At 43.9% G+C, this 27,521-nt stretch overlaps 1 protein-coding gene across 4 annotated transcripts in view; it reads left to right on the top strand.

Moving 5' to 3' along the window:
- Positions 1-25,533, top strand: part of DICER1 (dicer 1, ribonuclease III) — a 70,079-nt gene extending 44,546 nt beyond the window's left edge. For all 4 annotated transcript variants that reach the window (XM_059373901.1, XM_059373900.1, XM_059373899.1 and 1 more), the window contains 16 exons: positions 475-607; positions 1,359-1,434; positions 2,256-2,395; positions 4,274-4,453; positions 4,699-4,912; positions 5,111-5,264; positions 6,162-6,344; positions 6,830-6,935; positions 7,331-7,506; positions 8,376-9,159; positions 12,785-12,940; positions 16,006-16,891; positions 18,572-18,840; positions 21,408-21,570; positions 21,657-21,732; positions 22,083-25,533. In XM_059373901.1, coding sequence (XP_059229884.1) covers positions 475-607; positions 1,359-1,434; positions 2,256-2,395; positions 4,274-4,453; positions 4,699-4,912; positions 5,111-5,264; positions 6,162-6,344; positions 6,830-6,935; positions 7,331-7,506; positions 8,376-9,159; positions 12,785-12,940; positions 16,006-16,891; positions 18,572-18,840; positions 21,408-21,570; positions 21,657-21,732; positions 22,083-22,248 — 3,862 coding nt within the window. In that variant the 3' untranslated portion in view covers positions 22,249-25,533. The remainder of the gene's footprint in view (positions 1-474; positions 608-1,358; positions 1,435-2,255; positions 2,396-4,273; positions 4,454-4,698; positions 4,913-5,110; positions 5,265-6,161; positions 6,345-6,829; positions 6,936-7,330; positions 7,507-8,375; positions 9,160-12,784; positions 12,941-16,005; positions 16,892-18,571; positions 18,841-21,407; positions 21,571-21,656; positions 21,733-22,082) is intronic.
- The last annotated feature ends 1,988 nt before the right edge of the window (positions 25,534-27,521 follow it).

The following is a 27,521-nucleotide window of genomic DNA, read 5'->3' as shown; positions in this document are numbered from 1 at the left end:
AGCCTCTTCTGACGTCTTCCTTGCACAGGCCCTGAGAGTTTGTGGTGCGTATCCGATATTAAGGAACAAAGACTAGCAGCGTGTTCTCTTTCAATGGATTCTGAACCGTATTTTTTGTATTCTGTGGTTTCATTGGACATATATCTATTGAAATTCAAGTTGTAATTTTAATTAAAATTAAATAAAATTTAAAAATTAGTTTCCTAGCTGCCTCACCACATGTCAGGTGCTCAGTGGCTGGCCCGTTGGACAGTGTAGACACAGAACACCACTGCCGAGGATTCTGTTGGACAGCACTGTTCCATCTTATTCCAAGTTCAGAGCGGTGGAGCCCAAGCTTCACGTATAAATGCCAATCCAGTAGCGGGGAAGAGGGACGTGCGAAATCAAACTTGAGGCTGTGAATGTCGATACAGAGTTTTTCCTCCATTTCCCAGGTGTAGATTTAGCATCAGCATTTCTTTTTCTTCACAGATACTGTGCTAGATTACCAAGTGACCCGTTCACTCATCTAGCTCCTAAATGTAGAACCCGAGAGTTGCCTGATGGTACATTTTATTCAACTCTTTATCTGCCAATTAACTCACCTCTCCGAGCCTCCATTGTTGTAAGTTTAGAAAAAGAAATGATTGTGCTTTTCAAGTATGTCGTTAATGGATTGTTTTTCAGCTTCTCTACGCCAGCGCAAGTTACAGGGAAATTTAGCTTTAAATCTGTTCTTAAGCATAGGTTTGTAAGTCTCTTGTGGTCAGCGACATGTCCAGACCTTCAGTAGACTGTCCGAGTAGATAAATAGAAGTCCCCTCTAGGATCTTACCAATACCAACATTCAGCTGTGGCTTAGACACTTGAGGGACAGAATGTATTAAATATATTTGGGCTTCTCTAGCCGTTTTGTTGTTCACTCAAAAATCTGCCTTTGTGTGACTGCTGTCCTTGGTCCCAGGACTGATTTCCAGATATCCTGAGGTGACTAATTTCTGTTGCACATGAAAAGTTGTCAGTGCTGTTAACGTGTATGGTACAGCCATGTTTTGATATCTCTTTGCTTTTTTTTTTTTTCATATTTGTAGGTTAGTGAAAATAAGCTACATTAAAATCTTACTGAAATGTAAATACATTAAAATCGTCAAATCTTCGTTATAACTTATCTAGGTCATACTGGGCAGGACTTTTAAAAATGGCTGTTTCAACTCTGGAGATTAGGATTTTGACAAACTTGCTGGCATTTTTCAAAATAAACCACTTTGCTCTCATAAAAAGTTTGGCTTTAAAGATTCTGGTTTCATAGAAGTTTTATGTGTTAATGATAGATGGCTACGCGCATGTACAGTGGAAATGTTTTTTGTTACTTTCAGGGTCCACCAATGAGTTGTATCCGATTGGCTGAAAGAGTTGTAGCTCTCATCTGCTGTGAAAAACTGCACAAAATTGGTAAGAGCATTTGAAAAGCACATGCACATAATAAAGTTGAAAACATTGTCAGACAAAAGCATGTCAAGGACTTGATCGTTCTCTAAGGATTTTGTAGCGTTCTGACCTTGTTGCTCTCACTGGGTGGTGGTGAAGATGGATGGAGATCTGATGTCACCTGAAGGTCCTCTGATGGGCCAGCTTCCTGATGGCCGCAGCTTGCTGCAGACGGCTGTGCTGTATTTGTTCCCCTTCCTGACTCCTTGTCAATACAGAGAAGTCTTCTTGTCACTGCTGAATTATGGACACTTGTGTTTCAATGGGTCAGTCTCTCAAATTAGTTTACAGATTCCTCTTTTATTTTTTTTTAATGGGAAGCCTCGTTTTCCATAGACTTTGTGAAACAGTGGCTATGTGCTATTTTTATTTCAGTATTATTGAACTAGAGTTGACACACAATGTACATTGGCTCCAGGTGTCCCACTCAGTGATTGCATTGAGTCTCCATGGGCTGCTCTGCTCACCAGATGTGCAGCTCCCCCCACCCCGCCCTGCCTCCGTTGGCACAGAGTGCTGGCCCTGTACCCTACACTCCGCTCCCTGTGCTGTGCCTTGTGTAGATGCCATGTTTGCCTCTTAGAACTCGAGGCCTTGCTCGCTGAATATATGAATGCCTAAGTGGACTGTCTGACACATCATGTCCGATCAGTTTGTGTCACAAAAAGTACAGATGCTTTAGATTTCGTTACCTTTCTAGTTGCTTTCTAATACTACTGCTCTGGATTCTTTCGTGGAGAGGCAACATCTGGATTGTTTGTGTTCATTGTGTTTACATTTCTTAGGTGAACTGGATGACCATTTGATGCCAGTTGGGAAAGAAACAGTTAAATATGAGGAAGAGCTTGATTTACATGATGAAGAAGAGACCAGTGTTCCAGGAAGACCAGGTTCTACAAAACGAAGACAGTGCTACCCAAAAGCAGTTAGTATTGGTTAGAACCGAATACAAATCTAGCCTTTCTGACTTTTTATTTCCTGCCACATCAAATCGACATTCTTCTGCTTGCCTTCCCTGACCCTGTAATTTGGCCCACTTGGGATCTCTGCTCACTTCCTCCCCTGACAGCTTCTCTCAGACCAGTCAGCCCCTCCTTCCCACCTGCACTGTGGGCACTTGCCCACTTAGGACACTGCTTTCGTTTTTCTTCTCAAAAGGAGTGTGGACTCCTTTGAGAAGGATTCGATCCAGAATGAGTGTTTCTTTTAAAGAGATAGTTTTTGTTTTGTTTACTTCAGTGGTAAGGTTTTTGCTTTACTCATGTTTGGGGCTGAGAAAGAATGGGATTCGCAGGATAAAATAGGCGCGTGAAAGGGTGCCCGCTGCATGTGTGGGGAGCCCGGCTAGGATGAGCGTGGGGACAGCAAAACTTTGTCAGGAGCTGGGCTGTGACCTGCCCGCGCATGGCGTCTGCCTGCATCTGTGGCTTCCTGGCGGGGTTCGTACACTGTGACGTCCCAGAGTCCGACTTCTAGTTAGAGCCATGCTGGATTGAAGGACTTACTTTAAAAATATCTGCTAATATTTGTTCCCCATAAGAATTGCAAACAAAAGCAAAAATCTTAGCAGCCTAAAAGTGTGGTTCTTTTGTTTTATTTTTGCAATTGCATTGAGTTGCTACTTCTAAAAAAGTTTTCACTTGAGCATTTTCAAGATTCAGAATCATGTCATTCTTTTAAGAATGAAGAATGTGACCTGTTGCCTGAAATGCTTGTTTCCCAGCTTTTCTACTCTAACATTTACTCCAGAGACCACTGGACTCGTTTCATGTGGTGCACATCGTCATTAATAATAAAGTGTTTTAATTACAGATACATTCTGGATTCTCTGATATCCTGTCACTATAACTGTCTCCTCGGCAGTGTTTCTGTGCCTTCTAACTATGCATGCAACCCCTAATGTCCCTGAGCCTCAGAAACCGCACGACTCCCCTGCGTGGGGTTGTACGAGTATTAAAATTTAAGAAAGAATCTCAGATTCATTAAATTATAGTTTACTCATATAATTAGATAGCCATTAAAAATGATACAGAGAGGAAAGATATTCTCTTTGTAGCGACTGGAGAGAAAGGTCGGGTGATGACAGTCTTTATTGTGCCATTCCAAAGGTAACAGAAAAAATACTAGCGTATCTGTTTATCTGCATTTACATGTAGGAAAAAGTTGGGAGGACGCTCAGTATATCGGAAGTTAATCAAGGTTATCTTTGTCTAATCATGTAGGACTTTTTTTTTTTTTTTTTAAAGATTTTATTTATTTATTTGACAGCGAGAGATCACAAGTAGGCAGAGAGGCAGGCAGAGAGAGAGGAAGGGAAGCAGGCTCCCTGCTGAGCAGAGAGCCCGATGCGGGGCTCGATCCCAGGACCCTGAGATCATGACCTGAGCCGAAGGCAGCGGCTTAACCCACTGAGCCACCCAGGCACCCCTCATGTAGGACTTTTAAATTTTGCATTTGTTTCTGATACTCTACAGTGTTAAGAGTCTAAAAATCCCAAGGGAGAAAAAGAATTCTCTAATCAAAAGAAATAACTCAAATGAATACTGTTTCTAAGACGAGACCTTGCGGGATTTGATTGTTTTATATAATTTGGTATTCGTTATCTAGTCAACAGTGCATAATGAGGTAGGTGACCCCAGGCCACCTTGCTGCCCAAGGTGAGAAGGGCTTCTCCCTGTGTATTTTCTTACCTTTTTCTCATCAGCTTTTAGTGAAGCTAGGAAGAAATTTGTTTTCTTGCCAGTATCTGGAAAAGAGGCTGTTACCCGTGATCTTGATGCTTAGGTTTTCTTTCCGATTCTAGATTCCAGAATGTCTGAGGGATAGCTATCCCAAACCCGATCAGCCCTGTTACCTGTATGTGATAGGAATGGTTCTGACGACGCCCTTGCCGGATGAACTCAACTTCAGAAGGCGGAAGCTCTATCCCCCTGAAGATACCACCAGATGTTTTGGAATACTGACAGCCAAACCCATACCTCAGGTAGTCAGCTCCTTATGACTCCCATAAAAATACCTTTTTGATTTTGTTCTGTTTTAAAAGAAGGGAACAGCTATTTACGAGTAACTAACTACTTTTTGTTATCTCAGAACACTTAGTATTTTAAAGTCAAGGTGTCCCTTCTGTTTTCTAGATTGAAAGTGTCATTCCTCCTCTGAGGTTAAATACTTATAACGGGGTAAAATACCTGTTAACTTTTGGGGATGCTCTGTTTTGTTTTTGCTAAGATCCCGCACTTTCCTGTGTACACACGCTCTGGAGAGGTGACCATATCCATTGAGCTGAAGAAGTCTGGCTTCACGTTGTCTCTACAAATGCTTGAGTTGATTACAAGACTTCACCAGTATATATTCTCACATATTCTTCGGCTTGAAAAACCTGCACTAGAATTTAAACCCACAGACGCTGATTCGGCATACTGTGTTCTACCTCTTAATGTTGGTAAGCAGGGCCCGGACTCTGAAGTGTTCGCTGAGACTAGCTCAGTAAGGGGAGTCTGCTTACCATTAGTTCATTGTGGATGCCAGAGAACTCTCTTACAAGAGACAGCTCTGCCTTAGGCACATCCATGAATAGAGGGTGTAAGTAAGAATCTTCTCTGTAGTACATTTTAATAAGCTAGTCTTTTCCTTCCCTAAGTGAATGACTCCAGCACTTTGGACATTGACTTTAAATTCATGGAAGATATTGAGAAGTCTGAAGCTCGCATAGGCATTCCCAGTACAAAGTATTCAAAAGAAACACCCTTTGTTTTTAAATTAGAAGATTACCAGGATGCAGTTATCATTCCAAGGTAGGTGTTTAAGAGGAAAGCAAAGGGGTGGTGGTATTTCATTTCAGGAGATTCACTTGTTCGCGTGGAAACATCACTGGGCTCTAGCATTGAGGTCACTAGTAGGAAGTTTAGGTGTCTCTTCCTGGTGGGCCTGTCCTCCCTGGTTGACCTCCTCTTGTACAAAACAACACCTGGAAGGAGCAACGTTGGCGGAGGGGTTTCACCTGGGGAAGCTCGGATCATCTAAGTGATGTCGAAAGACTTTCTGAACATCTTCATCCTCTTAATCCCCAAAGTCTTAAAGGATTTCATTGTAAATAATAGCTTCCTAAACTTTTTATGAAGAATAATGGATGGTATTAAGTGCAATGAAGTAGTAAGTCAGAATAGTTTTTTTCTTATTTTGTAAAAATTAAGGGAATATACTTTTTGAGCAATAAATTTAAATACAGGAACTTTTCATAATTAGAGTGCTGGCTGTAGTTTAGTCTTTTTGATGTTTTTTCTTCTTTGTTAAAACCGTATTTTAAATGTTAGCTATCATCAAACTATGAACACCGGAAGTGGGGTCTCAGTGTGTGTGTGCGGCTGGTGCCTTTCACATGTAGCATATAAGGAATGCAGGGTACCTGCTCAGTTGGTGGGGTATTGTGTAGTGGTGAAATGAAGAGAGATTTAAAGGTGCTGTTTAGCATTAATGTGTTGGCGAAGCACAGATATTTAGAACGTGGTTAATAGTAGAGTAGAGCATCTGTATTCACTTACTATAAATGTCTTATACCCACTTGAAATATTTAGAATTGAAATTTTCAGTTATTTATTTTTAGCCTTCAAATTTACTCATAATTTGCATTTTCATAAGAAAAACATTTGTTGAGAAGAGTTGTCTCTAAGTGTATTGTTTTTCTTTTGTAGATACCGTAATTTTGATCAGCCTCATCGATTTTATGTAGCTGATGTGTACACTGATCTTACCCCACTGAGTAAATTTCCTTCCCCTGAGTATGAAACTTTCGCAGAATATTATAAAACAAAGTACAACCTTGACCTGACCAATCTCAACCAGCCACTGCTGGATGTGGACCACACATCTTCAAGGTAGGGGGTTTCAGAAAGGACATCTGAAATCTCGTGCGAGGCATTATTTGTAGAGGTCAGTAGACAGATGTACAGGTTCGCTGTCCCCACAACCCCACCTACAGACTCTCTCAAATTGGGAGACTGACCCTTCACATGCAAGACTGCCCAGTGTGGGGTCCAGAGTCCGCACACTGAAGGGGTGGAACCACTGTGAAGCAGGGACTTGCTTGTATTTTATCAATTGATTGATTATTATTGTTTTTTAAGATTTTATTTATTTAATTTATTTGCAGAGAGAGAGAGAGAGAGACAGTGATTGAAGGAACACAAGCAGGGGGAGTTGGGAGAAGAAGCAGGCTTCCTGCCAAGCAGGGAGCCTGATATGGGGCTCGATCCCATGACCCTGGGATCATGACCTGAGCCGAAGGCAGACGCTTAATCAACTCAGCCACCCAGGCACCCCTTTTATTTTTGTTTGATAAAATATTTTGAAATTCTTACAGACTTAATCTTTTGACACCACGCCATTTGAATCAGAAGGGGAAAGCTCTTCCTCTGAGCAGTGCTGAAAAGAGAAAAGCCAAGTGGGAAAGTCTGCAGAATAAACAGGTAATGTGCTCATTGTTACTTGATAATTTAATATGTTGAAGGATAAGTTTGGCTTTTATATTATCAAGTGAACTGAGTGACATATGAATTTTTTGTAAGTTTCCCAGCCCTTGCGTGGTGTTATGTTTTAGGTAATACTGTGTGTTAACTTGTATTTGAATGTCTTTCTGGTAGAAGTGTGAGAGGTTTGCTTTTATACTTGGTTCATTGATCCATTTTGTCCTTGTAAATCCTAGAAATCCCATTTGGTCTTAAAGGATTATTTTTAAAAATTACATTTTTACTAGTGTTTATGATTTTTGTCTTTATCCGATTAGTGAAAATGACCTTAAGTTTAATCTTTTATTCTTTTGTGTGTTTGCTTTATATTTACCCACATTTTTCCTTATTCAAAGATACTGGTTCCAGAGCTCTGTGCTATCCATCCGATTCCAGCGTCACTGTGGAGAAAAGCAGTCTGTCTCCCTAGTATACTCTATCGCCTTCACTGCCTTTTGACCGCAGAGGAGCTTAGAGCCCAGACGGCCAGCGATGCTGGTGTGGGAGTCCGATCACTTCCCGTGGATTTTAGGTATGCCTGAGCCGGTAGCTGGCAAGAACGTGGGTCATGAAATCCTATTTGCAAAAGAACTGAATTCAGTTCAAGTTTTAATTTTATATAAAATAATTCTTAAAAGGTTAAGAAGAAAAGCACAGATGTCTCATATGTGCAATAAACACATCCTTTGACTCCTGTGTCCTTGTAAAGTCACAGAAGGGGAGGGGGTCTCTCCTCCTCCAGGCATGCCAGTCAGAGTGAAAACGGAAGCAGTTCTTTGTAACCACGCTGATCTTTTAGGGCTGCTTCCTCTTTTATAAACATATATTAAATGGCACTTGCCTCAATATGTTCTTTGTCTTTTTCACTTTCTTCCCGCTAGGAAAGTGGCTGCATCAACAGGAAAGTACTGGCTTACCCACTCTGATTAATTTGGGTTATCCAGTAGTCAAGACCAAGATGGTTCTAGGGATTAAGGAACGTGAAAATAGACTAGTACAAGTCACAACTGCGTTTGTCGAATACTTAGTACAGTGTCCTACACTGGTTTAAATGCCAGAGCCTTTATGAGGTCACTTAATCACTTAGGACAACCTAGGAGGTAGGGGTTGTTAGCCCCTCTTCCAAGTGCGGGAAGCCAGGGCACAGAGAGGCGTTCTGGAAATGAGCATCTGGTTAGCTGGAGGGCCTGGGATAGCAGCCCGGCAAGCCCCGTGCCCCTCCCTGATGGGCACCGCAGAAGTCCAGGACTTCTGGTGTCTGTCTTGGAGACTTGGTTCTCTTTTGAAGTGGAGCTGATTTCTAGCGATCTTTACTTGATATATTTGTCATCTGCATATTGTTCTCGCTCTAAGCCTAGCCCTTCTGAAGGATCTGACGGAGTCGTAAAAATGTCTTTGCAGATACCCTAACCTAGACTTCGGGTGGAAAAAATCTATTGACAGCAAATCTTTCATCTCAATTGCTAACTCCTCTTCAGCTGAAAGTGATAATTACTGTAAGCACAGCACAATTGTAGTCCCTGAATATGCTGCACGTCAAGGTGCTAATAGAACCTCCTCTCTAGAAAATCATGACCAAATGTCTGTGAACTGCAGGACGGTATTCAGTGAGTCACCTGGTAAGCTCCAAATTGAAGTTTCAACAGATCTTACAGCAATTAATGGTCTTTCTTACAATAAAAATCTTGCCAACGGCAGTTATGATTTAGCTAACAGAGACTTTTGCCAAGGAAATCAGCTGAATTACTACAAGCAGGAAATACCTGTACAACCAACTACCTCATATCCCATTCAGAATTTATACAATTACGAGAACCAGCCCAAGCCCAGCGATGAATGTACTCTACTGAGTAATAAATACCTTGATGGAAATGCTCACAAATCTACCTCAGATGGAAGTCCCACGACGGCCGCGATGCCTGGTACTACCGAAGCTGTTCGAGCGCTCAAGGACAGGACGGGCTCCGAGCAGAGCCTGTGTCCTGGGTACTCCTCGAGGACTCTTGGCCCCAATCCTGGACTTATTCTGCAGGCTTTGACCCTTTCCAATGCTAGTGATGGATTTAACCTGGAGCGGCTTGAAATGCTCGGTGACTCCTTTTTAAAGCACGCCATCACCACGTATCTCTTTTGCACTTACCCTGATGCTCACGAGGGCCGCCTTTCATACATGAGAAGCAAAAAGGTAAGAGGCTGTTTTTATCTGGGGCAATTCGAGCAACGGGTCAGCTGCCTACGAGTGGCTTCTGGTGTCGAGTGGTTCTAGAGGATGAGGGATTGTGTGGTTCTCACTGCTGCAGCACTTGGGTTTTGGGTGGGCATTAGCTGATCTGCGTGTGGCTTACTGGTAGGAATCCAGGTCCACCAGGACAGTTTGGGAGAATGTGTGTGCTGCCTGGATCCTGAGCGGGGCGTAAGGAGATGCATGGCATGGTCACTCCGGCAGCTCGTGTTTAATTTCATCCAGTTCACCATTTACTCGGGACGGTGCCGTCTCGGCTCACGGGGCGTGCAGGCGTGGATGAAACACGGGTCTTGCGTGGAAGAGCCCATCTTCAAGGCTTTGGAGCATGAGGAAGGGAAAGAGTCGTCCTCCCCTAGCTTGGTGACTCTGCACGGTCAAGGCCGTGTGGCCGGAGCCCCTGTGGCCGGAGCTCCGAGCAGGTGGTTGAGAGCCCGGAGGAAGGGTGTGTTCCGAAACCAGCGCGGGTTCAGGTTTAAGGAGGACGCGCCACAAAGTTAGAATGCTCACCCGATGCGGAGAGAGGTGGCACAGGTGCCCGTGTACCTGCTTGACAAATAGCTTCTAAAGCTGTTAACTGCCCTAAACTCTCAGAAGGAAGGACTGTCGCTTGTGATCAGAAGGCGTTCATGGAAGAGGTGCACTTGTGGTGTGTGAGCACAGTGAAGGACCGGCAGAGCGCGTCCGCCCTCAGGGAGTAGACTGGAAGCGCCTGAGGCGAGACTGAGATGGCGGGCGGCGCTTTGCTGGGGACGGCCTTCAGTGCTGGGCGAAGGAGTTGGCACTCATGTTGAATGTTGCACCAGGGACTTTTTTCTTTTATTAGACAGAGCGGTGGGGGGAGGGTGGGAGAGAATGCCCAGCAGGCTCCCTGCCCAGTGCTAAGCCCAGCGCAGGGCTCGATCTCATGACCCTGAGATCACACCCTGAGCCGAAATCAGGAGCCTGGTGCTCAGCTGCCTGAGCCAGCCGGGCGCCCCCTAAGGGACTCTTCATGCCCACGAGCTGGTAGCTCTAGAGGATGGCTCTGGGAGCGGCGTGCAGCCTGAGTGGAAAAGCAAAACCAAACCGAGCTGAGCAATCCGTTGGGCCTTTGAAGACGTCTAAGCCCGCAGAGAATGGGATAGTTCCAGAACTGTGGCAGAGAGGAGAGGGCCGAGGTGAGTAGGAGGTCGGGGGAAGAGGAGTTGTAGCTCAGCTAAGTGCTTCCTTTAGGCAGACAGCACTCTCGCCACCTCACGTACATTAATCGCCTAATTTAGTTCTGTAGTTTGTAATCTTACTTACAGTTGCGTATACTTATAGTAGTCCTGGCTCACGGAGGAGGGTACTGGTGCAGGAGATGTCAGCTTGCCCGAGGTCACCTGGCACGATGTGTCGGAGCCCAGACGGTCTGGCTTTAGAGACCTCACTCTACACCGTCACTCTCCCCTGCGTCCCACATCAGTCTCCCGCACCTCTGAAGTCCCTCTGCAAAGCCAGACACCAGCCTGAGCATTTACAGCCCTTGCTTCTCAGCGAACCCCCAAGGGGTAGATAATGTGTCCCCATTTTGCAGAGGGGAAAGTTTATTAGTTTAGAGAGTTAAATTATTTGTATAAGGTCGCCTGCCTAACCAGAGCGTCGGGGAGGTGTTGGAGGCGAGAGCCGGTACCCTTCGCCACCCTTCTCGCTGCCTATCGGTGTGATTAGGGGCCGAGATACCTGCCGGGGTGGCCGTGTGTAAGCTGGGGAACTGGGGGTGACGGCGGCGCTTGTGGTGACAGAGGCACAAGTGTGCGAATAAGGGTCAGGTGTGGGGTTTTTCAGACCTCATGGAACGTGAAGTGGAATATTGAGTGAGATGTTCGGGTAACTTGGAATTTAGGACTGAGGTCCGGTTTGGGGGAACAGTCTTCGTAAGAGCGATCATCATCTGGTTGCAGGAAGGGAAGGTCAGAGACCGAGGATGAGTAGGAAGCAGCAGTGCCCTCTATTACGTAACAGAAATTCGCGTACATTTCAGAAGTTTCATCTGTTCGTCTGCGGGGAAAGCCTTGACTCCTTAAGTCCTATAGGAGTCATTGCTGTTCCCTGAGCCTGGTCTTGGAGGACGGCCTTCTCCACGTGCTCACGCCCCGGACACGTCCTGCGTCCTGACCAGGCCTGAGCCCCTCTCTGGTCCGCATCCAGGCTGCAGGCACGCACAGCCCCACTACGTTCCTCTCTCAGGGCTCTTCCCGCTGCCACTTGTCCAGTTCTGCCCATGAGGCATTGCAGCTCAGGAGCGCTGAGCTCTTCCCGACCCATCCCGTCCCGCCGCCCCCCCGCCGCAACCCCCCCCCCCCCGTCTGACCTTGACTGTGATGGCCATCTTCATCCTCTCCTGCCATCCGTGATGCTGTCTCCTCGTAGCACAGGGATGCTGGCGTTGATCTGAGTTGTTCCATTTCCGACGGCATGCTGCACACGGTGACGTGTGCAGACACCTGTCCCCTCCCAGCTGTGTGGTCCGCAGGGCCTGCTCCTTGGTCTTGCTGACGCCATTTTCCCAGGGATGGCCGGCCAGGTGCCCCTCCCGGGGTGGGTGCCTGTTCAGTGGTATCAAGTTCCCCGGAAATGGGGCTCATGAAGTACTTCCATAAAAACGAACCGAGTCGGAGCGCCTGGGTGGCTCAGTCCTTAAGCGGCTGCCTTCGGCTCAGGTCATGATCCCAGAGTCCTGGGATCAAGCCCCGCATCAGCTCCCTGCTCAGCAGGAGGCCTGCTTCTCCCTCTCCCACTCCCCCTGCTGTGTTCCCTTTCTCGCCGTGTCTCTCTCTATCAAATAAATAAATAAAATAATAATAAAGAAAAAAGGAACCGAGTTTATAGAAAATGCAAATGAGATCGACAGTTCTAGATCCTGACTCCCAGGTTTTTACTAGATAGTTCTGGATAGAGAAGGTACGATTTGACTGAGCTACAGAGGACGTGGAGTCCTTAGGAAAAACAGACCAGAGGGTAAGCAATGAAGCTATACCTTTTGCTATTTTAAAATGGTTGAACAAAAACATCTTGGAAGTGCCGTCCAAAACAAAGGAATGATATTTGAGAAAACAGTATAATTAAAATGATATTTGTGGCTTAGAGTCTAGGAGTGTAAAATTCTCTTGGCTCTCTTCAGTGCCAGTTTCCACTTTATAGTTAGAGTTTGTGGCATTCCCCCCCCTTTATTTCACTGAGAATGTTGTGACATCTAGAGTTGTTCTGTGGGTTCTTTTCTGTTCTCACAGTCCCAGGTGGCACTTTGCGTTTGCTGTCATCACGTTGTGTTTGCAGAAGTTTTAAATTGTATGCACCCTTTGTTCTGACTTTACGAGGAATTGGCATATCAGTGTTTTCTGATCTGCTTCGAAAATCAGATTCTCATCTGACTACAATGAAGGATATAGAAAATATGCGAATACAGTATTTGCCATCGAGAGTAATTGATGACCAGTTGTAGTAATACGAAGAACGTTTAGCTACAAGTATGTTTATTTGCCTGGTATAAATTTTAGCTGTGGTCATTTGCAGATAAGTATCTTATAAATTTTTTCTGCTAAAGGTCAGCAACTGTAATCTGTATCGGCTTGGAAAAAAGAAGGGACTGCCCAGCCGCATGGTGGTATCAATATTTGATCCCCCTGTGAATTGGCTTCCTCCTGGTTATGTAGTCAACCAAGACAAAAGTAACACAGATAAATGGGAAAAAGATGAAATGGTAAGTTTTTGGTAACTGGAAGCATTTATCTTTTGGTGAAAGGGAGAATTTTGTGCTATTAATTTTTGTGTTCTCTTTCCGTAGTATATTTATAATGGAGTAGGTATTTGATATATTGAATCAATTCCTTTAAATAAATGGTCTCTTCATTGAATTTAGAAACAGTGTTGTAATTTTGATGGGGGTCAGTTATATCATCATTTTCAGAGGCAGAACTATATATGATGTCACGACTCAAACGGGAAAAAAAAAAAAAGCAAAACTCCGTAACATTTCATTTTATTATTACATAAAACAATTCATCCTCCCTCAATCCTTAGCTCTGTTCAATGACTTTTCAATGAACCATGATCTCCAGTCTGTGAAATAATTAATTTCAGTAAAGCCTTGCTTTACAGGTCAGGGTTTTTTCGGTTAGGACTTGGTCCTCTCCGGTGACTTTTTAAAACAAAAGAAAAGAAAAGAAAGTAAATCATAAAGGTTGTAGTTTTCTGGAAATAGTTTAAATCTTACCAGTGGCTGAAGGCCAGATTGTAGGTGCAGCATCTTCATTTTGTCTTGTCTGGAAGGCCACCAGAGGGCACCTCGGAGGCCCTTGGAGCTGGAAAAGCTGTCTGTCCGGAGCTGGGCGGCTGGGAAACACTAGCGCCACTCCCAGAGCTAAAGGCGATCTCTAGGCCACTTTCATTTTGTGGACATTTATTTTGCATCAGTGAGAGACTGGATCATTGTTGCTTAATTTTTCCTTCAGGCCAACAGTGAGAACACGGTTTCTTTTCACAGGTCACGCTTTCTAAATAGACAGGCTTTCGTGTCCTCTTCCTGACATGCCTGTGCTGGTTCTCCGTATCAAGTTTACCCAGGTCTGCTGCTCTGCACCCCGATTTTGATTTTTACCCCTTTATGGAGTACATTTTTAACTCATGCAGTGTTCGATGTTTTACAGAAATTGAACTGCTCCAGAAAAGCATTAAGAGAATATATTAATGCAGGCTGGGTTAGAAAAATTATATTTGCTATTAACTTAGAAATAGGTAGAAGCTTAGAGGGATGTGTATAGATTTTGAGGACTTTAGAGAAAATATTGCATATTTATGAAAAGCATTCCAGTAGTAATTATTCTGCCTTGTAGTTTCATAATGTAATTGGCTTTTTAAAAAAATTAGCATAAAAGTGACATTGACAAGTCCTTTGCATTAAAAAAGAACTTAAAAAATATAATAGAAATCTCTTATTTTCCTTTTCAGATGGCCTGGCACTTTGGTTTGGGGAATACATTAAACATACCATTCATATTTTCACTTGGTAGTTTATACTTACTGAAGTAGGCCCTTACATGATACGGGAAGGAGCGGGCTTGCATTCCTGTTCTGCTTGACTCACTCCTCAGCAGATAGGTTTAAGAGAAACTTTGCATATGAATGCCTGAGTGGTAATAACTCAGGTTGAAAGTGGGCTTGAACAGGAGGAAAGAATTTTATGCCAGTATTTTTTTTTTTTCCTTTTTTTCTGAGACCATTTAGTAAGGTAGAATCCCGCTATTTTGCAGATAGAGAAACTGAAACCCAGAGGCATTAAAGAACTTTGTCCAAGATCACATAGCTTATTTGTGATAAAACCTATTTTTTTGTGCATGTGTGTGTCTGTACTGCCAATTTTACACTGTGGTAGCATCTTACTGAACACATATAAGGATATTTTTTATTATTAAAAAATTATTCACTCTGATTTTTTTTTTTTTTTTTTTTAATTCCAGTTGCCTTTTTAAATGTTAAGGACCAAACGGTAGTCCAAAACATCTCATGTTACCCTGGGAAGGTATAGGATTTTTAACAGGAAATAGTTCCTAGGGATCTGCCACTGCAGTCTCTTTTCATGTTCTTGGAAAAGTTTTCTAAACATTTTTTCATTTAAAAAAAAAAAAACCAAGCCAATCCGTAAAGGTACATAGTTACAGAGACATGGCTTGGTTCACTGCTCTTCTTTACAAATACACTATGCTTTTGGGTCTGGCTTAAAATGAAATGTTGCAGTGTTTTAAAAATACTTGACAAAGCTGGAAAACTTTTTTGTCAGGAAATCTCTGGAAAGTTGTCCCTATCAGAATTGAAGCACACCCTCCTGCCTTTTTCTCCCCAAAGTATAAAGTTTTTTTTTTCTTTTATTTCTTGTGCAACAGAAATTTGGCATCTTTTTGCATTGCAAAAAAGTTACATCATTACTGAATCCTAGCCCATTATTAAGGTTGTCATTCACAAATAAGCTTTTGCCAAAGAAATTGGAATTAGCAAAGATCTTCTGACAGAAATTGGATTGTTGTGTTTCATGTTAGTCTAAATTTTCTTCTTTTTTTGTCAGTTATGCTATAATCTGTTCCTCTGATTACTGTAGCACAGTGGAGGGGAAAGCATAATTTCCCAGATTTGTAACTTAGTTCAGTGATCACTAGTTTTCAAGTAGAGCAATCTAGTTTTACATTGTAGCAAGTATACTTTGATTTGAAGTGGGGACAAACCTTCAGCTTGAAACCCTATTGTCTATTTTTAATATTCGACAGATTTTTAAGGTAATTTGTCTTTTTTGTATTTATACTCTTATTGCCCAGATAACGCTTTTCTGCATCTGGAATTTAATTTTATTAATTTGAAAATCTTTTTGAAACATTTTAAAACTTTGTCAGCAAAATCGAAGACCTCTGTGATCAGCATGTGAGTGCTCTTACTGTGTGTGTGCGGGAGTAAGACTTCTTAGCTGAAGTTTTGCCTCGTGGACATTAATTTTAACTTTATATCCATATTCAAAAATCCTTAACTTAAAGCTTCACACGGGAGAAAGGTCATTTTATAACTTAGAAAATGAACATTCAAAGAACATGTTTTACTTTGTTTATATGATTAAATAACTTATTTTATGTTAATTGAAAACAAATGGCCATGATTTTAAAGTTGCCTTTTAGTATTTGTGGTTGTCATTTGAAATTATCCATAACCCTTGCTTTTATTGAGTTTCAAACCCTTTTAAAAACAGCAGCTATGTCTGCCCTCCTTCCCCACTCCTCGTTTCAGACAAAAGACTGCATGCCGGCTAACGGCGAGCTGGACGAGGACTTCGAGGAGGACGAGGAGGAGGAGGCTCTGATGTGGAGAGCTCCAAAGGAGGACGCCGAGTACGAAGACGATTTCCTGGAGTACGATCAGGAACATATCAGATTTATAGATAACATGCTAATGGGATCAGGAGCTTTTGTAAAGAAAATCTCTCTCTCTCCTTTTTCAACCACTGATTCTGCCTACGAGTGGAAAATGCCCAAAAAGGCCTCCTTGGGTAGCATGCCCTTCTCCTCCGATTTCGAGGATTTTGACTATAGCTCTTGGGATGCAATGTGCTACCTGGATCCTAGCAAAGCTGTGGAAGAGGATGACTTTGTGGTGGGGTTCTGGAATCCATCCGAAGAAAACTGCGGTGTTGACACGGGGAAGCAGTCCATTTCGTACGACTTGCACACCGAGCAGTGTATTGCGGACAAGAGCATAGCGGACTGCGTGGAGGCCCTGCTGGGCTGCTACTTAACCAGCTGCGGCGAGCGCGCTGCTCAGCTTTTCCTCTGCTCGCTGGGGCTCAAGGTGCTCCCGGTGATTAGAAGGACTGGTCGGGAGAAGGCCGTGGGTCCGCCTCGGGAGAATTCCAGCAGCCAACAAAAGAACCTTTCAGGGAGCCGTGCTCCTGCCTCTGCGGCCGGCTCCCGCTCCTCGGTGTTGAGAGACCTGGAGTATGGGTGTTTGAAGATCCCCCCGAGATGCATGTTTGATCACCCCGATGCAGATAAAACACTGAATCACCTTATATCCGGTTTCGAAAATTTCGAAAAGAAAATCAACTACAGATTCAAGAATAAGGCTTACCTTCTACAGGCTTTTACCCACGCCTCCTACCACTACAACACCATCACGGGTAAGGAGCCCCCGGCCGAACTCCGCTGCTCGGGAGCTGCGCGCTTGTGTTAACTGCACTCTTTCTGCCCTGTGTGTGTGTGTGTGTGCGCGCGTGCGTGGGGAAGAGCGCCGCCCGTGCGTGTGCAGACTTGGTGCTTTGGATGGCCAGTGGCGCGGGGAGCAAGAGAAAAACGAGGGCAGCTTTATTTCCCTCTTGCTCTGGGAGCACGCCCGGCTCCTCGCCGCCCGTCGCTGCCATTGCGGCCGCCAGACCTGCGCACAGGGAGGTTGTTTCACGTGCTACACACTTAGAGAAATTGGGGCCTTCCTACTTTGTTGTGCTTTTTCCATTTTTGTCCTTCCCCGGAGACTTTCTGATGCCTGTTTAGCACTGTTTATGGTTCTTGATTTCGTATATTCTGGATGTATTTCCACACTTTTTTGTCATTCTTCCCAAACTAAAAGGACCCTTTCTTAAGGTCATTTTAAATCTAAAGGTGCGTGGGCTCAAAGAAGCTTCGGGGGAAGGTTTGGGTGCCCTGGCTTGAGCTCTGCTGCCGCCTTCCGCTAGGCGCTGTCCTGCAGGGTCTCTCCTGCTTTATGTAGCAGCGGCCGGTGCGGCAGATGTGAAGGGAGACGAGGGGCCGGGAATTGCAGTCAGCTTCGGTCTACGAAAAGCCTGGTTATTTTTTTCTCTACCAGAGTAGTATGTGCTCAAGTCTAGAATAGCAAAGCAGAGTATAGAGTGTGTAAGGAAAATAAGAAAAGTTAAGATGATCAGAAAAGCGTAAAACTGAAACGTGAAAACCGGTCTGGCTCTGGGCTAGAAGGGCTGGTAGCCTTCCCTGGTAGCTAGAAGGGCGCTGCTTCCCTTTGTTTCTCCTTCCTGCCATCTGCTGAGTGATGCCCCTGCCTTGGCGCTCTGGGTGTCCCGGGACGCCCCACTTTGGCTGTCCCTGCTCCAGCCTCCTGGCCTGAACTGGCTCTGCTTGGCTGGGTGAGGAGCTGGGGTGCTGGCGGCTTGGGGTGCCTTCCGCCCAGCTGACCCGTGCTGGCCCAGGTCTGCGCACGGCCACAGCTCTCCTTTCCCAGGCGGTGGTTGGTGTCCAGTCAGCATGTCTCGCTCATGTGGGCAGGGGGGTTTTCTGGTACTTAATGGGCGGGTGGCTGCTGTGACCCAGGAGTGGCAAGGCATGGTGGCCCCAGTGCACTCTCCCTGGTGGTGGGGGCAGGGAGCGAGGGCAGAGTGCGGGGTGCACGGGGTGTATTGGGGGCAGAGTGTGGGGTGCGCGTGCAGTGGAAGGCCCCTGATGGCTGGCACGTGAGCAACGCTGTGGCTTCGGCAGTACCCAGCACCCCCTTGGCCAGCACCGTGCCTGCGGGAAGGGCCTGACCTGATGAGGCCCCCTGGCCAGTGTCTTGTCTGCAGGAGCAGCAGCCTCTGGGCCATGGAAGGCTTTTATGACCCCAATTCATTGATAAGAAATAGGCTTAATTTGCCATTCAAATTGAATTTCCAGAGGCTCCAGGAAGTGTGACATGTCACATGGGTTGTCATTGAGGAATACAGGTGAAAACGAAACCTGGTGGCATTCTAGGAGTGGGGGTGTGGGTTCTGGGGCCAGACCTCACGGTGGGTTACCACGTGCGTAGAGTGGGGTTGGCGCGCGCTGATGCCTGGGCCCTGGGCCGCCCGCAGATTGTTACCAGCGCCTGGAGTTCCTGGGAGATGCGATTCTGGACTACCTCATTACCAAGCACCTTTATGAAGACCCGCGGCAGCACTCCCCGGGCGTCCTGACGGACCTGCGGTCCGCGCTGGTCAACAACACCATCTTCGCGTCTCTGGCAGTCAAGTACGACTACCACAAGTACTTCAAAGCTGTCTCCCCCGAGCTCTTCCACGTCATCGACGACTTCGTGCAGTTCCAGCTGGAGAAGAACGAGATGCAGGGCATGGACTCCGAGGTGTGTGCTGCGGGGGATGCGGCCTGCAGTCGCTTTCCTCCGCTTTGGGGCGGGGGTGGGGACGCAGGCCGGCTCTCCAGGTGGGCCCTTTAAGACTGCCCCCGCGGTGGTGCCTGCGGTCCTTCCAGGGGCGAGAGGGGGCCAGGGGCTGTCGGCTCTTTTCTGTTCCTGATGCCTGGTCATTCCCCGGAAAAGTCCTGCCCCCCCCGCCCGCCCCTCGCCTGCTCCGTGGCGCTTGAACCTCAGGGAGGGCTCTGTGGGGTTTATTCTGCCTTTCTTTCTGTTGAAATGGGTCAGAAAACAGTCGCTGGTACCATCTCAGGTAAGTCTCACAAATGTATTTTCTGTTCTACTTGAAAATAGGAAAATCTCATTTAAAAACCAACTTTCTAAAAGTTTAACCATTGGAATTTGAGAGGCTTCTGTGGTAAGTTCAGCCAAAGGTTCTTTGGTGATGGAGCTAATTTTAATGTGTTTGTGAGCTATTTTGAAGTTTTGTAGTGAAGAATTTCCCGTAGATCTCTCCCCTCTCCTCTGACCCTTCGCTGCCGTCCCCCTGCGTACCTGTGTACCCAGGAGAGCCCGCTCCCTCCCTTCTCCCCGTTCTGATGGACTTGTCCTCCCGGTGTAGATGTCTCGTAAGGAGTCAGAGAATTTATTCTTAATTCTGGTGGCTGTTTTAATTCCTCTTTAATTTGTACTTTGCTTTATTTACTTATTTATTTGTTTGTTTATTTACTTTAAATGCACCAAACGGTGGCTGGGAACTAATGCCTTTCCTTGACTTGCTGTGAGAGAAATCTGAGGCAGAGCTGCAAGGGAAGATGTCCTTCCCTGTAAGCGGGACAGAGCACGTGCCAGAGGGGGATCCACTTCCTCCCCGGGTGGCCTCCTCCAAGGGTAACGGTCCGAGTCGGAGGACAGCTAGCCGGGGGACCAGGAGTTAGAGCGTCTCCTATGTACTCCCTCTATTTCTGCTCTTACTCTTCCTAAATGTTTAAGCTTCGAATTTGAGGAATTAGCTGAAATTAGATTTAAGTTCTCTTTTGATGACAGTGGGACATGCTGGTTCTGTTAATTTTTGTTCATTCTTCTCCTTTCTTTTGTTTATATAAGCATATGTATTAGAAGTTACAGAAACTGATTGGAAATGGCAGTGGTCTGGCTTTTCTAACATCCTGTTGAATCTTACGCAAGTCTCTCCACCTCTCTGGGTCTCAGTTTCTTCATCCGTGAAAGGAAAGAATTCGTTAAGTTTTGAAATTCCTTTCTACCTCAAAACTGTGATATATGAACAAGAAGCATCTTTTTTTTCCTTGTAGCCAGCATCACAAGTGTTCTATATAGAGCTCTGTGCAGCTAAACAATCCATTTGGAATTTTTTTAAAAACTCCCAATGCCCTTTTCTCTTTTTTTTCTCTTCCACAAGTACTTTGTGTTTATTTTAGAAAATACAAATAAGCAAAAAAAAAAATTAAAGTTTTGCAAATATACTACCTTGGATAAAACCAAAATAAACATTCCGTAGTGTTTTATTGCTAATGTATATAAACAATAAATATCCATAAAACAATTATATTATGCGTAGTATACCATAATGTGGTTTTTTTCACTTAATATTCTGAGGACAACTTTCTTTGTATTCTCTGGCGTTTTGACTTTCAGTGGCTGCACTTTCATCAATAATATATGGCTATGATGGAAAGTATTTAGATAGTCCTTTGTGGCTAGGTATTTATGTTGTTTAATAAACATGGGCATGGTAAATATATTCCGTACATGCTTAAGATAAATTCCCAAAGGTGGGATTGTTGCTTCAAAGAATTGGGAACTTTTAAAAGGCATTTGATACATATCTAAGTTTTGTATTACATTACATTATTTATTATTACATTATATATAACATTATTTTATATATTATATATTTACATTATAAACATATGTACTATATGTTATATATTACATTATTACTGTATTTTGAATACCTACTGTGTGTCAGGTACTCTCCTACAGTCAGTGTATATTAACGGGTTTCATAAAAAGGGAACTCGTAGGAGCCTGTTGTCCGGCAGAATTTTCCTGGGAAAACGCGGCAATTTATACTTGCCAAAGCTGTGTGCGCACCCTTGTCAGTGCCGTACGTGTTAGTATTCAGCCTAATCCTTGCCAAGCCGCTAGGGGGTAGAACTGTTTTAAGATGCAGTTCTTTGATTACGAGTGCATTTGAAATTTTTTTCATACATTTATTAACTATTTCTAATTTCGTGTGGTTTTTGTTTTCGTTTGGAAGGACTCTTCTTTTCCCCTTTGCTGAGCGTAGAGTAATAATACTAACAGCGAAGGCATTTTTTTAATCCCTTGAGAAATTGGGGGGAAAATTTTTTTTTTTTTGGATAAGATGTTTGTGAAGAACCTATTACAGTGTAGTAGGTGATGGCCATAACGTATTATTACCCTTGTTGAAGGGTGTGATAAACATCCCAGCCAAGGAAAAAAAAACCCAGCACCGTGGAATGCCTTTAAAGGTGGTCTTGTTGCTTACAAATCACTTTTCTCTATGTCAATAGCTTAGGAGGTCTGAGGAGGATGAAGAGAAGGAGGAGGACATCGAAGTTCCAAAGGCCATGGGGGACATTTTTGAGTCACTTGCTGGTGCCATTTACATGGATAGCGGGATGTCCCTGGAGATGGTGTGGCAGGTGTACTACCCAATGATGCGGCCACTGATAGGTACTGTTTGCTCCCTTCGAAAGAAGCAGTCATAATTAAAAACAACTCTAAGGATATTATTTACATTACTTTTCTTTTGATTACAGAAAAATTTTCTGCAAACGTGCCCCGTTCCCCTGTGCGAGAATTGCTTGAAATGGAACCAGAAACTGCCAAATTTAGGTAAGCAAAACTGCGCATGGAAAAAATTAAATTCCTTAAAAACAAGAGGGGGAAGAGTTGTCAAAGATGCCATAAACTAATGATTCTGAGAAATATTTACACTGGGGCACGCACTCTGCACTCTCCGTTTGTAGTCGGATTGGCTTTCCCTTCTGCTTTGATAGAGTAAGGCCGAGTTAGAGAAGAGACTCGGCCGGTCTGCCGCGGCCATGCCGCTGTGTAATGCGTGTTTCCTTTGTGTGCCGGCAGCTTGTAGCCGGCCCTCTGCCTCCGAGCGCGTGCTCAGTCCTGATTGACAATAATAATAAATACTTCTGACTTCGGATTCAAGCTGTTTGGCTTTTTTACAGCCCGGCTGAGAGGACGTATGACGGCAAGGTCAGAGTCACGGTGGAAGTGGTGGGGAAGGGGAAGTTTAAAGGCGTCGGCCGGAGCTACAGGATCGCCAAGTCTGCAGCAGCAAGAAGAGCCCTACGCAGCCTCAAAGCCAATCAACCTCAGGTTCCCAACAGCTGAAACCCCTTTTTACAGCGAAAAAACAAAAACAAACAAAAAATACAAAAAGCAGAATTAAGGGGAAAACTATTTAAATCGAGAAGGATGGTTTCAAGTCTATAGTGAGGGGAATGAATCGAAGGCAGAATTTAAAGTTTGTTTGATAACAAGATAGATTACAGAATAAAACATTTAACATATGTATAAAAATTTTGGAACTAATTGTAGTTTTAGTTTTTTGCGCAAACACAATCTTGTCTTCTTTCCTCACTTCTGCTTTGTTTAAATCACGAGAGTGCTTTAACGATGACATTTAGCAAGTGTTCAAGAGAACTATTGACAGTTATTTAGCTTTGCTTTGTTTTGGGGTTTTGTTTTAGTTTTTTAGTTTCATTTCTGTCTGCTCTGCTTAGCGTTAGGAGGCCAAGGAGGTTACCGCTAAGACAGCCCCTAGATTCCGGGGAGCGCCCTCCCTTGGTCAGCGTGGGTGCCGGCGCTGGTCCCGCCGTGGCCGCTGCGCCCAGGAGACCGGCGTGGCTTGCGAGAGGAGAAGCGTGCCCACACCGTCTTTTCTTTCCAGTTCTGTTGCATAAGAGGATGTCTCCCGGTCGCCATTGCACTTGATAGAGTAAGGGACAGGTTTTTAATGAACTCTGGCTGGCATGTTGGTGAATCAGGTCTTCGTTTTCTCATGCCACATAGTCTTGCATACAAAAGGTTCTTGCCTTAAAAGTAAAACCCTCATGGATATTCTTTCATTTCTGATCTTTTTGGAACAAACTATTTTACATTCCCTTCCTTTTATTATGCATTTAGATGATGAGCTAGAGCGGTATTTGCAACTCACTAGTGTAGTCGTGACGTAACTTATTACAGGATTATGTTAGAGTTCCTGTCATATGTGTCCTGAAGGCATTTTGAAAACCAGAATATTATATATGTAGTCTATGGATTTTTTAAAGCACCGTAATAAAAATCTTTGGCTAAATACCCAATTTTGCTAAAATCCTCCTGCCAGGTCGTTCCACTGACGGAGATTGTTCGTGGCAGTTCTGCCCGGTAGGCTATTGCTCTAACAAGATAAACTCTAGACATATCACACCTAAAATATGCTGCAGATTTTATAACTGATTGGTTAGTTTGAAGCAAAACAGAGCACCTTTACCCTTAGTCTTGTCACTTAAGTGTCTCACTGTACTTGTCACACTGTTGCGTGCGTTCTTCACCTACCAAAGCCGCGCCACTAATGCCGTGGGAGTGTAACGTTTGCGACAGACTGCCATCATCGCGACACGTCTGTGATTGAGCTCATTAATGGAGGGAAACAAGCTCATGATTTCCATCTTTGGAAAAGAGATAAAAAAGACATTTGTAGGCATTTGCCGAAGTTTCTTTTGTTAGACTTGTAGGCACTCTTCACCTAAATACCTCAGTTCTTCTTTTCTTTTGCATGCGTTTTCCCCCTGTTTGGTGCTATGTTTATGTATTATGCTTGAAATTTTAATTTTTTTTTTTTGCACTGTAACTATAATACCTCTTAATTTACCTTTTTCAAAGCTGTGGGTCGGTCTTGCACTCCCACCAACATACCAGTAGAGGTTTGCTGCATTTTGCCCCATTAATTATGCTTGAAGTTTAAGCAAGCCGAGCAGAGGTGGCTAGTGTTTTCCAGCATATCGTTCTGAACTCTACGCTTCATGTAATGCTGCATTTTTCATTTTCGGTTACAGTTGAATACTGTACTTCTTGCTTTATCTGCACTCCCCACCCCCAGAGAAACACCTCTGCACGTGTGCACAGAGAAAACCGTCAGCTCCACTTTCTAAGGAGACCCGAGTGAAGGGGATGTTAAGCTTCTCCAACGTTATTTGTTTTCTCCAAACTTATATTTAAATTGCGATCTAAATTATTAAATGAGTTTTTGAGCAAATTAATTTGGGTAGACTCATTTTAAAAATATTTCTGATTGGGAACCGTCGATTTCTTTCTTTCTTTCTTTTTTTTTTTTTAAAAAACAAAAAACAACAACCTCAGCATAAGATCTCCTAGCAAGTTAACCAAGCAATTCTTGAATTATATTAACTGTAAACATGTACAATTAACAAGTAAGGCTGGATGTGAATTTTACTTGCGAGGGTGATTTGTGATCAAGTTAGATCGCAAATCTCTTCTTAATTTATAAACTACCTGATGCCAGGAGCTTAGGGCTTTGCATTGCGTCTAATGCACCAATCCCAGTGTTAAGGGATTCTCTCGCCTCCTGGCACCAAAACCAGATTGTTTCACAGTTACAATTCCCGTTGGGAGAAAAATGCCTCAATATATTTTGTAATCTTAAGAAGAGTATTTTTTGTTAATACGAAAACGTTCAGACTTGGATAAGATTAGGTCATACATTCTCAGGGGTTCAGATTTCCTGCTACCATTCAAAATGTTTTATCAACGGCAAACTTTAGCTATTTCATTTTTTTTTGTTGTTGGAGAAAGATAGCTAATTTTAATTTGTGACTCGCACTTGGATGCATTCTGTGATCCCCTGGTTGCTAAGTTAAAAAATAAAAACTCTGAGACATACGAGATGGTTATGAACGCTTTTGTGCTGCTGATTTTTAATGCTGTAGAGTTCCCCCAGTCTAGCTTGTTGAAATGTTTTGCATCCATTAACTAAGGAAGAAAATCACTCTGTGTGGCCCCCTTTCCGCCCCTGTGTCATCCTTTTGTTCCTGTGACTGCAACGTGAGACCGAATGTAATACGGAGGCCCCGCTGGTGGGAGGTGTGGTGGTGCCGCGGGCACGTGTGTGCAGGACTGGGGAAGTGTGTCTTGAAGAAGCAGCTCCGGAGTTCCTTATGATGATTGTGTGGAGGTTAATCGGCATGAACCTTCATTGTAAAGATTTTTTATTTCTTTTATAATATACTTTCAATAGTCCTAACTATGCTGCGTTGTGTAATAGCTTTGTCCCCCTTTGTTCTGTTCGTGTAGCACAGATAAGCATTGCACTTGGTACCATGCTTTACCTCATTCAAAGGAAAATATGCTTAACGGAGAGGAAAAAAATGTGGTTTGGCCTCGCTGCTGTTTTGATTTACCGGATTTGAAAAAGATAATTATAATGCCTGCAATGTGTCATATCCTTGCACAACTTAAATAGGTCATTTTTGTCTGTGGCATTTTTTACTGTTTGTGAAAGTATGACAAAGATTTGTTAACCGAACTCTTAATTATGTTTTTTTTAATGTTTTGTTACTTATTTTTTCTTTCTTTTATGTCATGTGAAGTGATTAAATTTAGAATAATCTCTAACACTCCTGTAATGATCTCTTAAACTACTAGTAGTTTAACGTTCTTTGTAATAGCTTGTCCTCAGAATGATCAGACTTCCCTCCCTAACTAGCGAGGCCCGAGGCTGCTCAGCGGCTCATAAAGATGGCCCTTCGCCCAGCACCGCACCCTTCTAGGTCGTTCCCAGTATGATGGAGACTGGGGTGCCCAGAGTGCCCCATACCCAGCCCTCCCATGGTGCTGTCTGGGGGCCCAGCCAGTGGCAATCTCTCCGTCTTCCTCTCATAGAGTATTTAATCCACACGGGACCTAAGCCACCAACCTGAGTCCTGGGTATCTCTATTGAAACCGCATCTGAGAGTCCGTCCGAGCCCTCGCCCAGCTCATGTTCCCAGCGGTCCACCTAGATGGTCAGTTTAATTGCATTGCAGTAGATATATTTTTTCAACCACTGATTACTTTTCAGGAATTTAATTATTTCCAAATAAGTTTCTTTATTTTATATTGTACATGAAAAGCTTTTAAGATATGTTTAAGACCAAGCGTATTAACGCAAATTTACCAGTTGTCGGAGCCGCCAGGAGTTATCTCGCGGGAACTTGCATTGAGACTAGTGTTGTGGTTTCCACTAGCAGTGAAAATGGTCTTTCAGAACTAACTTGTAAATATATTGCAATCATTAAGTGTTGTTTTTTTTTTTTTCCCCCTGGTCTATTTTTCTTTGGACAACCACCACAGAGAATTTAAATTTCCTAGATGCACTCAGAATTCACTGCATCAGCAGGTTGCCCAGCAAAAACACAGAGATGAAAAGCGAGTAAACTTTCTGGCTTTTCTGCTGTAAATAGAGTGAAGGAAAATGACTAAAATCAAGGAAAACTAACATAATTTGATTGACAGTAGCCTATTTCCCATCACATGCTGCAGCTGTTCTAAGGAACGTACTGTAACCCATCCCTCCAGTAACTGTGCTGCGGGACCGTGGAGCCTGCACCTTACGGGCCCTGATTACCTTTAGTTGTTTGTTTTGTAATAATTGTAGCAGAGTCAAGCTCCAATAAAGTTATGGTCTGTTCATTCCGTGTCCTTCTATCTTTTTCTTTTCCCATTTTGGTTCTGTTCAAGAGGGTGATAACACCGAAGTGGTTGTAGCAGACAGGATCTTCCACGTGTTCTAGCTCCATGGTCGTATGAAAATGCCCATTTTAATACGATAAAAATTTTGCTGACCGAGTTTTCCTTCACGTTTACTGGTAGCGTTGTATAGTAGTGGTTGCCTTTTTCTTTTTGAGATTTAAATAATAAGTGTGTTTTTCTGAAATTTTGCCACATTGACTGATGCGTTCCAGGTCCTAGATTATACATGAGACATTTGACACATTCTTTAAGTGAATTTGGTTATTCTAAAATCGAGTGGACAGAATGCTCAGCTTCCAGGTTTTTAGGATGTATTCCTGATATTATTGGTTAAGCAAGAATTCTGTCTCCCAAGATTTGACCCAGCCTTTTTGTGACTTTAATAAATTGAGGACTAATAGAAAGGACTTGGCTGTAGGAACAAGATTGGTTAGTAAGAAGTCTCTTAGAAGGAGAAAAAAGTTTTCAGTTTTCTTCTGTTCCAAGTCCCGATCAATCCCTTCCTTTTCCTCCCTTCCAGCTTCTCTAAACTAAAGGAGAAAAAGTCTGTGTATTTGAATCCTGAGGAATTTGGTGCAGCACCACAGTCTTGAGCGTGCTGGCGTTATGACCCAGAAGTCACTGGATAGTGTGGGCCGCGTGTCGGTGCCACAGTGCTTTCCTGCCACCGTGCCCCTGCCTTCCTCTGGCCGGTGACAGAGAACGCAGCCGGGCCAGGCAGATCAGCTTGCTGGTCATGATGGGCATGAAAAGAATCCAGATGGAAGCAGAGTGTTTTCTTTTTTCAGATCCTTATGCAGAACACAGTGCATGCTCTTAGATGGGATGGAAGATGCCGGGTCACGGCCGGCCAGACTTGGGGTCCTTGCGAA

The sequence above is a fragment of the Mustela nigripes genome, chromosome 13, assembly GCF_022355385.1.
Source record: "Mustela nigripes isolate SB6536 chromosome 13, MUSNIG.SB6536, whole genome shotgun sequence".
In the NCBI taxonomy this organism is placed as follows: Eukaryota; Metazoa; Chordata; class Mammalia; order Carnivora; family Mustelidae; genus Mustela; species Mustela nigripes.
Note: the sequence above shows the minus strand (reverse complement) of the source record. Positions and strands in the feature narration are given on the sequence as shown.